This window comes from Equus asinus, chromosome 22, assembly GCF_041296235.1.
Source record: "Equus asinus isolate D_3611 breed Donkey chromosome 22, EquAss-T2T_v2, whole genome shotgun sequence".
Classification (NCBI taxonomy): domain Eukaryota; kingdom Metazoa; phylum Chordata; class Mammalia; order Perissodactyla; family Equidae; genus Equus; species Equus asinus.
Window position 1 is genome coordinate 34006936 of NC_091811.1, and position 15563 is coordinate 34022498.

Below are 15563 nucleotides of genomic sequence, written 5' to 3' on the forward strand. Positions count from 1 at the left end.
AGGGAAACAGAAGTTCTTGCCTCAGAAATAGCATTCATTGTTATCTTTGTTTTTCCATTCCTAGGTGTTCTGTTTGATTAATGGTACTTTGAATATTACATAAAAGTTTTCTTCACATCCTGATAATACTATGGGAGAGATGAGAATCTGAATCTGATATTGTATATTCAGTTACCACTCATTCAAGGTCAAAGTGGAATTAGTGAATGAATCAAAAATTGAATAGTTTGATCACAAGTTCTTTCCTTTCTCTTCTAAAGAATAGGAATACTATACCTTATCCTAATGAAGCTTCAACATAGATCTTTTTTAGTGTATATATAAAAAAAGAAATGTTAACATTAATTTTATGTGACATTTTCCTGCAAACTCTTTCCAAACATATGATGAAACCCAATAGCAAATAAAAAGGGGGAGGGGGGAGTAAAACAAAGGAACATCAGGAAAGGAGTAAAAAAAGTCTTTGGACTTTGTAAATTATTGCCCAACGAACTCTGGCCCAGGTAAATAACCCAAAGGAAGAATTGTATGCAAATAATACCTTACCTTCAGAATTGGAACAAAAATATTTTAGAACTTTGTCAAATAACCTATATAACTGTGAATGAAAATTAATAGCATAAATAAGCCATTACTTTTTTCATTGTGTGTTCTCTTATGTGAAGGTGTATTTCTCATTTTCAACATTTGTGTTTCTCTTTCTTCAGGATGCTTTTTTATTAGATAAATATAAAATTGTTTAAAAATGACAAGTGAACAGATCATATGTGAAAGTTCCACAACTAGTTCTCAAACAACCTAACCCCTTGGTATCCTCACCCTAATTAATATAAAAACAGAAAACAAAACCAAAATCAGCACTAAAGTAAATCATTTACTACACTTTAAAATAAATTTTGATTTAAAAAGCTCAAGAAAACACTATTTGGGCCCGTGTCCTCTTTTACTGCTAGGTTAAAAAATTATCAACAAGCAAAGCAGGTTAACCCTTTCTCTTCTTTTCTCAATAATGTTCCTGAAGCCCTAAAAGAGGGGACACATCCTTCACGAAACCGCTGCTCAGGGTCCCAACTGATCTAACTCTCTCAAACTGCCAATATAAAAATCTTAGAAGGTTTTGAGAGTACCTTTTTTTTTGTGGCCCTATACAGTGAATTTCATTTCTTCATATTACATCTATCCTCACTGCATCTGATTCTTAGGTTTCAATGTGACAGAAATGACTGGGATGGGTAGGGGAACATAGAACATAATGAAACCCTATGCATCCCCATAATAAGAAATATTAAAAATGAAGCTACTAATACATTTTTAAGAAAGATCCTATCTTCTGTTTTTTAACATTTTCTTTTCTAAAAAACACATTCTTCCAAAGATGTGAAGAGCAGAAATAGAAACGCTGTTACATATGAAAGTTTCAACGGATCTGCTGCCAGCAGCTTTTCTTTATAGTGTTCCTCTTACCTACAGTATGTGTTGGCACTGGCAGGTAGCCCTAATTCGTTAGTAGCCAAATTATTTTTGTCCCTGAAGTACGAGAAATCTCCATAGCACATGAATGAGACATGGTTTACTAGTTTACACACATCTTTATAACTCTAAGAAACCAAAACTCATTCACAAATGCTTTCATTTCAGCAAAGAAAAGGGCTACAGAATACCAGAGATACCTACTTTGAATTCCTGGTCCCCATTCTCCATGAGAAAATGCAGAAAAAAACATCATTTTAACTTCAGAAAAGAACTTTGGTCCTTAATGCAAGAAAAATAAACAGCTTGCTGTTCACTACACTCCACGTTTCATGTAAGTCAAAATATTTCAATACAAGGCATTAAGAAGAAACGTCATTTAGTAATAAACCTAAATGTCTCCAGATAAAAATGCATCACTACGGCATAGGAGTTTTAGATAATGTGGTTCACCATAACTAGCATCCTCAAATTGCATGATCACCAGCTACATTTATACGCTGCTGCTGCAACACCTTCACTAAGTCATAGAGAAAAATAAGAAGAAATAAGCAACACTTAGAAATAAACATATAGCACAAGTGATGATTCAGTCACAGCAAAAAAATCTCTGAATTCTAAGGCAAGACAAAAGTAAATGTATTAACACTAAAGAGCCAAGTGACTGAAATGTTACTTAGATAAAAGAGAGATCTGAAATACAATGAGCCGAGTTCGGGTTTGAATTGATTTAAGGTTCGACACTGATTTCAAATGTCTATGAGCATCCACAAGCTTTTGTTTCCAATTTTCCTTCTGTCTTGTTTTATGGGTAAAAAGTCCTTAAACTACCTTGTAATAGATTAATTACTTTCAAGCTGGGTGACAAAAGGGCATAATGACCGGAAAATGATACAAAGGAAACAGAAAAAGCATGTTAACAAGTTTATCAACAAACCTGGGTAATTCTCATGAAGTACAGATTAAGGTTCAGTGGTTCCAAACTGGCAGCATTCAAGTTGGGTTCATATTTGGGTTTTTTGTTTTGTTTGTTTTTTTAAACCACCTGTCCTAAAACGACATTGTTTATGCTAATTATCTTTGTTTATGCCACAATTCTGTTTGTTTACTGCATTCTTTTAAAATACCATATCCCTAAAAACAGATCTCACCAGAATTCTTCTAAATCTTGTTTCGGTCTGGTCCTTCTCGGCAGCCCACTGAGCAGAATGCAGCTCTACAATGAAGGCGCGAGAGCTGGGAACAACTTTGAGTCTCTGACTCCTCAGGCTGGCAAAGGCAGGGAGTACTGCTGAGGTTTTACTCTCAGGCTCCAAGGGAAAAGGAGACTGAATGTGTAGAAATGCAACACCTCCCTATTGGACAAGGAGAACCATACGCCACAGTATCTCCAGAGGAGATGTAGGAACTCTCAACTAGTAAGTGAAGAGAAGAATAGATCATGCTAATGGGAAGAGAGAGCAGCTTCCAAACTGCAGGAGAAAACACAGAAGTCGGAAAGGATAAAAGGTCTTCTCCTGAACCATTATCAGTTCCTGAGGAAAATGAAGGAATATGAGGCTTTCTTCTAAAGAGTGCCCGAATAAACACTGTTCACTTAAGTGCAATGGTATCAGTCTTTAGAATTTTTTCTCCTCTAGTAATATCACTTGGATCATGTTCATGTATAAAGCACTCAAACTGTATTAATATAAATAATGATGCTATCAATCAATGAAAACGAAAGGACAGAATGAATGAAGCAAGGAGGAATTTGCTATGTTTTAGTCCACTTCTTGTTCAACAAAATTTTTCCATTAAAAGGAACATATTTCACGTTTTGGTTAAATCTTTGAACATCTTCTCTGGCTGTCATCATCTGAGTCAGAAACTTGACATATTAAACTATATGTGTGTTAACACAAGAGAAATATCTAGATTGGTTTATTTCTCATGCTGCTGGTTAACCTCACTGAAAGCACAAATGAATAACAAATTACAGAAGAAAACAAAAATCCATCAGTTATACTTATTTAACTAATCTATAAAAAGGGAGGTGCTGAACCTACATAATACACATCTGCATTATACACATACTCACTAGGTGACTGAAGAACTGATAGGGGAAAGAAGAGACAATAAAAATCAGACTTTCTCCATGAATGTAATTTTGCTTTTTAAATGCATCATGACTGTAACCCATTTGAAATAACTTCCAACTCTATGGAGGAGTAATGTGCTAAAGGATTAAAACAGGTCTTATTATGTGCCTCTCAGGTATGATACATACACAGATTTTAGTTAAAAGCTCCCTAAGAACAGGTAAATGCTTTATTGAATGCTAATTGTATTTGAGAAACATAAGATAAGAAAGGAACACACCAACATCTGAAGTAATCATAACATTTACACATTTCTATATCTATCAACTTGCTGAACACTGAGCAGTACACAATGCCACCTGACATTTAACCATTAATTGTTCTTGGTAATCAGTCAGGTCTCCTGCTAAGTCTTCAGAACAGCACTCCAGTGTGAGTGTGATAGAAGTGTAGTTTCTCCACTGCTTCATGCAAGCTGCATTCCAACCCAGTATCTTAGCTCAGCTTGCAAATTATTGACATGGTGATTAAAATCTATAATCAGTTGTAGGCACCTTTTCCTCTACAAAGTAGTAGTAAATGAGAAACTTAAAACAGGAAGAAAGATATCAGAACATCCTGAAAAGGTAATATCAAACTTGCAGGTTTAAAGTTGCCATCAGGTGACAGAACGTGAAGACATAACTTTCCTTTGATTCACAGCTAGGGGTTACCTGCTAACTTGCATGTACTTATCACTCATGCTCACAATGGTTAAAAAAATAAGTTTCTAATTAAGCTGAATAAATCTGTCCAGGTAATAAATATTTTATTACTATGGCCAAACTTTAGGTAATTAAAGTACCGCTAATGTCAGAGACATTCTTGCAGTCTGCTAATGGTAATTTTTCATGGTAATTTTACAAATTAGTTTTCCAAAGTACCTGATGTATATTTCTTTCTTCAGAAAAACACTGAAAAGTTCACTAATGTGAAAAAATTATTTCTTTAATCAATGTTACCACAAATAAATTTGATGGGAATATAAAGTAAATAATAAGTTAAATTTTTATTGCAGGTTTTACTCTTGTAGTGTTCCCTTCAAAATGCAGAAAATAGGCAGTCTGTTGTCTGCACCCGTTTTGAGAGAAGAATCATATAGGTGATACTAAAAGCTTAATTTGCTTCATCCCACTACCTTCAGTCCCAACTTTTTTTTTCTTTCTAGACATTATCAGACTGTCTTCTTAATCAATCACCTTACACTTCCTTTTTAATTAAGTCTCTAACATAAAGCAATTAGAAAGTGTAACAAGTAGCTTAGTCATAAAACTATTACATTACAATCAAATAGGATAAATATAAATAAAAAGGAAATAGACCACAATATAATTGATAGCATCAAAAATTGCTTTTTTCATTCATTAGAAACAAACTAATACTGATATTTAAGGTAAATATTTTACATATTTTTATTCTAGGAATATAAAAAATAGATGGTATCCTGAAAGGAAAAACCTTAAGACAATTTCTTACCATTTATTTTCAGGTAAATATATAAATTCACTGTCTTCTTTTAAAAATTTTTAGGAGAATTCAAGCATTCATTCTAATGATGCTGCTCCCAACATTTAGAACAAGTTGCCATTTAAGTTTCCTCTAAATAGTAGGATGTAAAGACTTTGCTTACAAATAATTCCTTAGAACATACTTTGCCTTTCACCTCCCACCTGAAAATTGTGTTTTTCATTAATCATAATCAGTTATGACAGGGACTCCTGAAAATAAAAATAAAATATTTTAACTTCTTTACTTTTCAGAATCACTGTTCCATTTGTTTTACCTCCTGAACGTTTTTTAACAGACAATGAAAATGTTACTACTTCTGAATTATTTAACAACTGCTTATTAGCCTGACAGTACTGACCATGTTCATTTCTGGGGCTGATAATACAGACGTAACAAATCTAAATCCAAATTTTGATCCTGGTATTTAAGTTTTGAATATTCCTTAAAGTTCCAAATAGTCTACAGGTTGGAAAGAATAACAGAAGATAAGGAAGACTCTACCAATAAAATTAGAAAAAAGATCACATAAAACTTCCAAAATACATGAATCCCAAGCAATTTATTTATATTCTCTACAGCAAAATTCTCTATTTCATAAAGACATTTAGAAATCTTCTTTTCAGATTTCTAAGTTTGAGTGAATAACTTATCTATATCAGATGAACAAATAGAATAAAAATTAACACTCAATAGATACGACCTACTTATTCAATGAAAGTTGCAAATAGTTTAAAAGGCAAAAAAAGCTGACTATATATGATAGTATAATTATAGCATATATACCTCCTTTGGAGACTATAAATATTCAATATTGAGTCTGTGTGATTTACTCCCTGTGAGTGACTATCGATACACTCATCCGTACGAACTCAATGTAAACAAATAGTAATGATTTATACTGAGATTTTTGTATGTATTACCAATTACAACCACAGGGGAAATTATTAAGAAATTTTATATGGTATGACATTTTTCAAAATTATTTTAGTTACTAATATTTCCAAGTATGCTGTCTATACTAACAACTCTATTGATTGATTATCACTTGCTTATTTAATTAGCCAGTTAGAAAAGCATGCCTCTGGGTGACAAAATAATGAAATTCTCACGAGGAGGAAAAAAAATAGTTAAGAGATTTGAGCATCAGAATAGGAAAGGGAAAAGTTTAGTTTAAAAAAAGATAATTGAAAAAATACAAATAAAGTTCACAGCAGGAAAGCTTGCCTGTATAGAGAAATAGGCTACAACCTGTTAATATGTAACTACCTTTTATAAGAACAGTCTGTTAACAGGCTTACAAATCAGACTCAGAGTTTTATTTTCAAAAAATATAGAGTTGAAGAATATTATCATTTAAGTGCTACTCTGCGCATGCTACAAAACTTACTGTAGCATATTAACAAACTGCTACATTAAGCAATAGTATGTTCCAATATAAATAACTTCAATATCTACGTAGGAAACAGGCTATATTTGCAAACAAAAGCTAACTATTTTAAAGAGTTAATATACAGAACTTTGAAAAAATTAATTCAAAACTGTTAAGAAAGCTCAACCATTCACTGGAATTATTTAGTGAGGATGCACCTTAATTAAAAAAAAAGAGGAAATGAAAGAAAGAAAACTATTAAAGTATATATAGCGGCTATTTTACTTTCTTCTCTGATCTGATATTGGCTTCTCTAATATGTGACCACATTCAAGCATTATTTTATTCTCAGTACCCTTCTTCCCTTCCATTGCTTCATTTCTAGAATGTTTTAATCTTTGTCCTTTCTTTTTTCGTCTTTTCATATCAAATTCAGTCGTTTGAGCGATGAACAGCTTGACTTAGCATATTTTTAACCAGCTGGTCTAGCACCTAGCTTGCATTGCATAGTCAGATACAACAAATGTTTATACAGAAGGTAGCTTTCATGAAAATGAAAAAAAGCCTGGGTATCATGCATCCTGGCTTTTTTTAGCTTTTTTTTTTTTTTTAATTCGCCATCCAGAATACAAAGTTTGAATTCTTTTTAATGGCAAACAAAATTCTATTTATAGTTCCAAAAAATGAACTTATGCTGGGATAAGAACTCAAATTTAAAAATTGCAGTGTGTACTTATAGGAACAGGGAGAGGGCTAAAATTCTTTCAAAGCCCTGCTTTACTTGCAACAACATCAAATGGAAGGATATTGCACATATTTCTCTAAGAAGAAACTACTTAATTACAAATACACTTATCCCCATCATAGCAAAAGGGAGAAATATAGTAAATCAAAATTTAGCTTAAAACAGCTAGCGCAAAAAGTCGCCACTAAAACTTAGAAAGGGATCATCCTCATTTCCCTTTTTTTTTTGACATTTCAAGCGTAATCTGCTAATAGATCGCTGTAATGTTAAATTTTCTTTTTTTAAAAAAAAAAACCTGCTCTCTTATATCAACAAAAGGTCATGTGCTTTCCTGAGCAGCTTCCAAAGTTTCACAGAAAGATCAAATAGGAGCTTATAGCCGCCGTTTTAACCACCACTAAAACCTTCTGTCACCCCAGAAATTACGAGACAGAGATGTTGAAAATGGTAACACTGCACAAAAGCATTTAAAAAGGTGTAGAAGGGGAGAAAAATATCAATGAAGGAAGAAAGTAAAAGAGTGAATGACATAGAGAAAAGCAGCGAGTGGAGGAGAGAGAGATGCTTAATGTTCATTTAATTTCCTGTTAGAGGACGCAACCTAAAAACATTAGCAAAAATCTCGGAGACTTTGCAAATCAGTGCAATTTGGTCTGGGCAATCACGACAAAAATCAGCTAACAAGCCTGCAGAAGCACTAGCTAAAAGCTTTTCTAACAATCACGTTCTAGGGCAGCATCTTCCAACTGATTCAGAGACTACTGTAAAATGGGAGAGTTGTACTTCAATATATTAGGGGGGAAAACTGTACTCACCTTTCAAACTCCTGAGGTAAATCAGGGTCAGTAAGCATGCTGGAAAAGCACAATTTCCCTTTGTCACAGCAGCCACCTATGATCGTCTCCAACTGAACCTGTCAAGTGAGTCCAAACCTTCTAAACCAATTGATTTTCTCTCTCTCTTCTCTTCTCTCTCTCTCTCTCTCTCAATCTCTCTCTCTCTCTCTCAATCTCTCTCTCTCTCTCTCTCAATCTCTCTCTCTCTCTCTCTCTCTCTCTCTCTCTCTCCCCCTCTCCCCCCTCCCTCTCCTAGGACTCCTTGACCAGTCTCTTAAAGGGGTAGCGCACTTCCAGCAGCGGGGTCTGGCCGCTCCCCCACTCCGCGGAGCCGCACGCTCCGGCTGCAAGGCACTAGACAACCTCAGGGTGCCTGTCCTTTCCTTTTAATTCTCTCTTCTAGACATCACCGAATGTGAGAAGTCAACTTATTTAACATGTCTCCTATACTCTCTCTCCTCTAAATAATAAAAGTCACACACACACACACAAAACAGTATGATTTTTTTAAATGCATTTGCTGCTGATTAAAAGAGAAATCTGTATACTAACAGAAGCTCAATTAAACTGCATTTACTAACTAATAAAGCAAAAAAATTAAATGTTAGTAATAGCGTTTTTACACAAAGAATTGTTATTCCTTCTCACCCCTTTCTAGGCTCTCTCCGTGCGCACACGGAAACATACACACACAGTCACACACACACACAAACACACACACAACAATCAGGCATTGTTCTGAGGGAAGAAAAGCAACTTTGACAGATTGAAATATAGCAGAGGCCCCTTCAAGGAAACCTGTAAACAACTTGTCACTCACTCTGTCGGTCTCACTGTTAGCTCGTGCTTTCCACAAAGTGGTGCGAACGTCCTGGCAACCCAACCAAAGTTTCCTCAGCTCCAAACTCCATAAAACACGATGTGCGATGTGGAGGGGAATAGGTATCCACATGCCAAAATAACACACACGAGGGAACAAAAACCCAAAGCAAACCAAAAACTGAAAACAAAAAGATGGTACTAACAAACTGTCCTGGTCGGGATTGCTGGGGAGGTCAGAGGTGGGAAGCGCTCCCCTGGCTGTGGATCTCTTTAATTTCCTCTGCCCAGGCAGCCACAGATAACAAGGTGGACAAACTATGGCTTTACAGATCCTAAGCTGGCTGGCAAGGCTCAGCCTCCATAGCAGTTCCAATTATCTAGATAAAAATCTGGCAGGCGAGGAAGGTAATCAGGTAATGTACCTTTGACATGAAATGACAGAGGCACATACACACACAGAGAGAGACACTTACACAGACATGCATGCAGAGCTGGTGGCTGCCCCGCGCACTGCAGCATCTGGTCAGGGAGTAAGCACACACTCACCAACACGAGATAGTGTGCATTCTTCACACACACACACACACACACACACACACACAGTCACTCACACACGCTCTCCACTCCTACTGGGAGGGTTCATTCTGCACAAAAGGCTACATTACAGAGCCCGCCCCAATAAGGGAAAGAGAGAAAAAAAAGCCTTCCATTGTTGAGAGGGCAGGTCAGTTGATTAGATTTTCTGTGGAGAATTCCACGAGGAAATTCCCTTCAAAGCCGAAGTGATTAACTGGGGGCTATTCTGGAAATGGAGCAGACAATGGCTCAACAGTCTGCACAGCCAATGTCCAGGCTGGCACTGAACTCACTTGAAAAAAAAAAAAATAAAAGCCAGACTCCCTGTTCTTTTCCACACATTCCCCCCCAACCCCCTCCACTCCTTCCAACTTCCCCTCCCAATTCCTTTTATTTTGCAGCTGGACAACATTAAGGGCCTTTAAAACCACAAGGGTTGACCCCACGGCAGTTTGATTAGGTCCCACTTTTTTTTTCCTGGCGACAGGCAGACAGTAAGTTTACTTTTTTAGACATACACAATGAGACACCATACACATATTCCAAATAGAAAAATCAGTTATTAACCTTCTCATTAATAAATTGATTCTTCACTCAAAGCTTATAAATTTTTCTACAAAGTTGATAACTTAATACTGAGACCCATCATTCACAGGGTATCCTAAAAATAAACAGATATATACTACAGAATCAACGTGGAATAAGATTTAAGCATGTCACTATGGAGTTAAGACACTAACAAAATACAGAATTATGACCCACCCTGAAAAAGCTGTTAACAAGGGACGTGGCAGAAATGACTTGATGCCGACATGGTTTTCATTTTCGGCAGTTGGGGAAGGGGACAGGATATTACTCACTATTCTTTCTTACCATTAGCCTCAAATTATTTTTTATGACAACAACAACCCATTCCTACATAGAAAAATGAGAAAATTGTTGCATTTATTTTAAATATCTATTTTTTCAACCCTTATGGGATGTACAATCTAATGCACTCTAATTGATAAAGTACACAACAAATAATTTTTTTCTATTGTTAACAGTGGCTATGGGCATCAGGGAATGGTAGCTGCATGGCTACACACAGTTTAAAAAATAGTTTTAAAAAAATTTCCTAATTAGGGAATCTTGTTTCATCTTGTATCAATAGAGAAAAACGAAGGAGGAAGGGTAAGTTATGGGGGGGCAATGGGAGCTGGAGTCAGGAAGAGGAGGAGGCAGTGAGCAGAGGATTCAGGGAGAGCACAAGAAGGAGACAGAGTGGCAGCATAAAGATAGAAACAAAGATAATGGCCATAAGGCAGGATGCTGAGATCCGTATGGTCCCAGCTGCTGTCTTGCTACAGCTCCTACCTCTGGTTGTGTCTCTTCTGAAACTCTAATCCAGAAGGTCACCAGAGCAGGTAAGAAAGAGAGTATGATTGTTCGAGGCCAACTGTAGTATAAAGGAAAGCAGCTCATATCAGAATCTTCCTTGTCTTCGGTTTTGTTTTCATAGACACTTAATATATGTATGTATAAGTATATATATACCAAATAAACACAAAGAACATATAGGAAAATGTTAAATGGTTTGGAAGTTAGTTTACGATCTCAACATATTTCTATAAACATTCCTGTAGCCATTCAAAACCACATTATTTCTTGCACAATCATCCTTGCTAAGTGAACTGAAATAGACTAGGAACCAGACAGAAAATTTGACAAATATCATAATGATCATTCTAATAATGATAATTTGAACTAATGGAACTCCAAGGCCATAAGGAATTTTGTTCACATAGATTAGCTCCTGGGTCCTATGAAGCACAGAAAAGAGTGAGTATGTATATCCCTAAGTTTCCCAGTGTTTAAACTTGAGCAAAGGAATTTAAAGTCATACAACTGCTTTTTGGTCCATTTGTTAGTTGAAGCCAGAAATTATTTCACTTGTGACACCATAATACAGAATAAAATAACACTCCAGAATTTACAGCTGAATGAAAATCCCAAGATGGTACTCACTTTTTAAGTGATCTAAAAGGCTTTCAAATAATTGTTAATGAAATTAAATTTGATCTAACCTCATTGGCACTAAGTTAGTCCGTATTTGATGGTTGAATGGAATAAATACTTTTAAATGTACTTCTCTGGCCGTAAAAGTTTTCTTTCGTTTGATTCTATATTGCAAATTAGCATTTCTGCAAGATTTTAGAATGTCAGCAAAAGAGAAGGCAGTTCCAAAATGTTCTCCTCAGATCCTGTCATTGGTAATTTTATTAAATAATTGAATTGATCCAATCACTGCAACATTTAATAGTAAATTACAATTATAAATCTTTTTATTCTATATTAAATGTTAAAATGTTTAAATATTAAAGATGTGTTAATGACTATAGCACATAATATGTGTTAAGTAAATCTATATTCTTTATCAATTACCTGAAAAGTTTAAGATATTCAAATGGTTATATATCTGGTATTCTCTACATCATAACTCACATCCCAATGTGATTTTGCTATACTATTATAAGAAGATCTCCAGAAGGTTTCATAATATATGTAGATTAAGACACACTTTAGCATTCACTGAACATCTATTAAATGCTTACCAATATGTTAAGTACCAGGGATTTAAAAGAAGAATTCAAGAATAATTTGTAACAAATCTAATTAAACAATACATATATATAACCAAAATTCAAATCAACTGTTTCATATCTAAGACCTGTAAGGTAAATATGGTAAGAAAATTTAAAACCATAATAAATAAGCAAATGAACAAAAAGCGATGCTGAGAACTTAACTGAACAATAATTAAGTTGGTGAGAAATATATAAATGGTCTACAAACACAGAAAAACAAATATAAACACATCTTCAGAGAAGACGAGAGCACAAACTACAACAGAAACTCCATAAAACAATTTTTCATTTAATGAGTCTCTTTGACACTCCTGCAGCAGTATTACGGAAAATGGAATGAATCTGAAAAAGTGCGCTTTTGAGCTCATGTTGTTTCCATTGCAAATATAAAAAGGAGACTCACACAGGCTAAGGAAATATAAGATATGCTGGTGAACACTGCTAGAAAATTCTCAAAGAGAATATCAGGAACTTTTAAGATCATAAACAAGTTATTGCCAAATTTAACCCCTTTCGGGCATTGTTTCAAGCAAGCATTTCTAATACTTCTCTCTTAATTTTAAAAAGAAGTATTTTCATTCTCCTGTTTTAAGACAGAATTGCTAAATATATTCTATTTTAATAACTGAAATTAAAGTGTGTACTCATAGGTACAGATTACGCTTCAATATTTGATATACATTCCTACCATCAAGCTATAGTTTGCACATTGTATGGAATTTGGAATGTTTAGTTTTGAGAAATAAAACTTTTAGTATTATAACCACAATGAATTTAAAGCAAATCGGTGTCAGACAATACCAACTTAATATTGACTTAACCTGTCACAATAGGCATTAAAAAAATGTTCACCTATTGTTTTTTTTCCCGTATTATTTACTTTGTCACAAAAACATTAAAAGTGAACCCACCCTCTTTCAAAAAAAAGAACGTCCTACCAATGTACATCTGTGAGCCATTCACCAAATGCCTAGTGAGCTCACCACTGACCTACAAGGCGTAGCTTAAAACTCTGACTTAGAGTAGACTAGAGTCTTGTAATTGAACCTCTTCAGAAAAACACCTAAGAAATTCAATAGTCTGTCTTCTTTTTTAAAGACCTAAAATTCAATTCCTCATAACACATTCATGCCAGGGAACTGGTATATGATAGCCTATGAGTTCAAGGCTGTTTTACCCTCATACTATCTGTATTGTCAGTTGGTTAGTTAGACTATATGTGTGAATTGTCCTCACATCACCTTTTTGACCAACCAGTGTTCTTCAAGGACACATTCTTCAAGAATGTGTTCACCTTAGTCAGGGCCAGCCCAGTGGGGCAGTGGTTAAGTTCACACGTTCCACTTCTCAGCGGTCCGAGGTTCACAGGTTCGGATCCTGGATGTAGACATGGCATCACTTGGCAAAAGCCATGCTGTGGTAGGTGTCCCATGTATAAAGTAGAGGAAGATGGGCATGGATGTTAGCTCAGGGCCAGTCTTCCTCAGCAAAAAGAGGAGGATTGGCAGTAGTTAGCTCATGGCTAACCTTCCTCAAAGAAAAAAAAAAAAAGAATGTGTTCACCTTAGAAGCTCTAGTCTCATATTTTTCTGAAAAAGATGATGCCATTCCCAGTAACAGCTCCCGCTGTTTGATATCTTAACTATTTATCTCCTTCAGAATAATTTGAGGTAATTTTTAAATGATAGATTTCATTTTGAGGGGACATTCTAACAGTCACTGTGATACATATAAAATAAACTATCTCATTTAATATTCAACACAACTAAACGACATGTAGTGGTACTATCCCAACTACAAATGAGGGAACCATGGCTTACAAAAAGAAGTGAATTAATCTGTCAGAGGTCCCAAAACTAATAAGTGCCAAGATGGGGAACAACGAAGTAATGACATCTTTCCTCTAAAGTTCTCAAAAGGCAACAAATGCTAATTTATCTCAAAGATAGCGTAATAGCAATAAATAGCGAATGTATAGGAAAGTGCTTAATAAGCATTTCAATGCTAAGTGAATGTCCAAACTTTGGACAACATTAGGTTGAATGATGATTGCCCCATCCTCACAAATAACTTGATATAAAAGATGGTTCTTTATACAATTAAAAACAGTTAAAGAATAGTACCCTTATCCTATTCATGTCGATAATAAACCTCAGAATTAGTACTACACATCATATAATTTGGCTCTCTTTTTAAAAATAATTTATAAATATTCTCTTAATATGGTTATAATTTTTGGAATGCCAGGGAAAATACAAGTGTCTATTTTCTGGTCCCCATGTAAATACTTTGCAATGGAATTTCTGTCTTTCAGAAAGAATAATTTTGGGCAAAGGGTGTCTATTAGGAAGATAAGACCAACTGAATTTATACTTTTATTTTTTTATTCACTACCCAATCATCTCTCCTGGTGATGTCTAATGTTGTCAGTACATGAGGATGGGGAAGACATGAACCAATCACTCTCGTGGTAAAAAATCAGAAGACTCCTATTGAAAAAGATCTATATAACCCATGAGAAGAGAAGACATTCAAATGGGACCACACCTTAAAAACGTGCTCTTCACCACCAAATTTTCTGTATTGTAATTTCTCAACCTAGAAAGAAATACAGAGAACATGCTGCACCCACATCTTACCTAGAGACAGCAGTAAAGTGAGAAGTAACACCATAATATTGCTACACATGGCTTGGATTCTTACATATTAGAAAATTTCTGTAAAATATTTAGTACACATCTTTTCAGGGAAGATTTTCCCCTGTAGATGTTGTATGTATTTCTTGATATTAACTAATCAAAGAAGGAATAAGAGCCAGAATTGAGTAAAGTATGAAAATATTTGAATACTTAGCTTCATTTCTAAGTTGATTACAGTTATCTATACTCTGTATTTTCCTTTAAATGAATACTAAGCAGATGACAAATAATTGTTATTCATAGTAAATGAAAATATTACCTATTAACAACGTTCAGTCTCCTTACATCTAGAATGGCACAGGGGAAAGAATTGGGGCTAAAGCTGAAAGTTAGGAGGCCTGTGCTCTAAGTGAGGCTCTATTCCTCCCTTACTAGTGATGTAGTCTTGTCTAAGTGTTTAACACCTCAGGGAAAACAAATTTTAAGATTTCTTGACTCTCAAATTCTGGCCCTAAAATCTCTTCTTTGATAAATTACTTTGTAATTTGCAAAACAAAATTTCTTATCCTGGCATCCCAGTTATATATCCTTTTAAAAAAGTTTTAAGACAAGTCCTTGTAGTTTATTTTAATCCATTAAAGTATGTCATAAGTGTACATTCGCACATCAATATAAGGTAATGAGGAAAATAAATCTTCTATTAATTACAGTTAATTCAGCTAAATTCAATTAAGTTAAAACAACAAGGAGAACTTAACTGGTCACAAAAAAATGACCATGTTTTTGAAAGAACTAATTTTATTACTAAATACATCTATTTGAGATTCTGAAAATTTGGGGTTCTTGAATT

The 15563-nt window shown here is 34.8% G+C and overlaps 1 protein-coding gene across 22 annotated transcripts in view; it reads right to left on the minus strand.

Moving 5' to 3' along the window:
• The window catches only part of SOX5 (SRY-box transcription factor 5), a 951808-nt gene that overhangs the window by 384029 nt on the left and 552216 nt on the right, over positions 1 to 15563 (minus strand). For 4 of the 22 annotated variants that reach the window (XM_014832442.3, XM_014832441.3, XM_014832437.3 and 1 more), the window contains exon 1: positions 8029 to 8925. The exons of 16 other annotated variants lie outside the window; for them this stretch is intronic. In XM_014832442.3, coding sequence (XP_014687928.1) covers positions 8029 to 8066 — 38 coding nt within the window. In that variant the 5' untranslated portion in view covers positions 8067 to 8925. Of the gene's footprint in view, positions 1 to 2621; positions 2644 to 8028; positions 8926 to 9344; positions 9401 to 15563 lie in introns of those variants that run through there. 2 more of the 22 variants (XM_070494046.1, XM_070494058.1) reach the window with 2 other exon arrangements.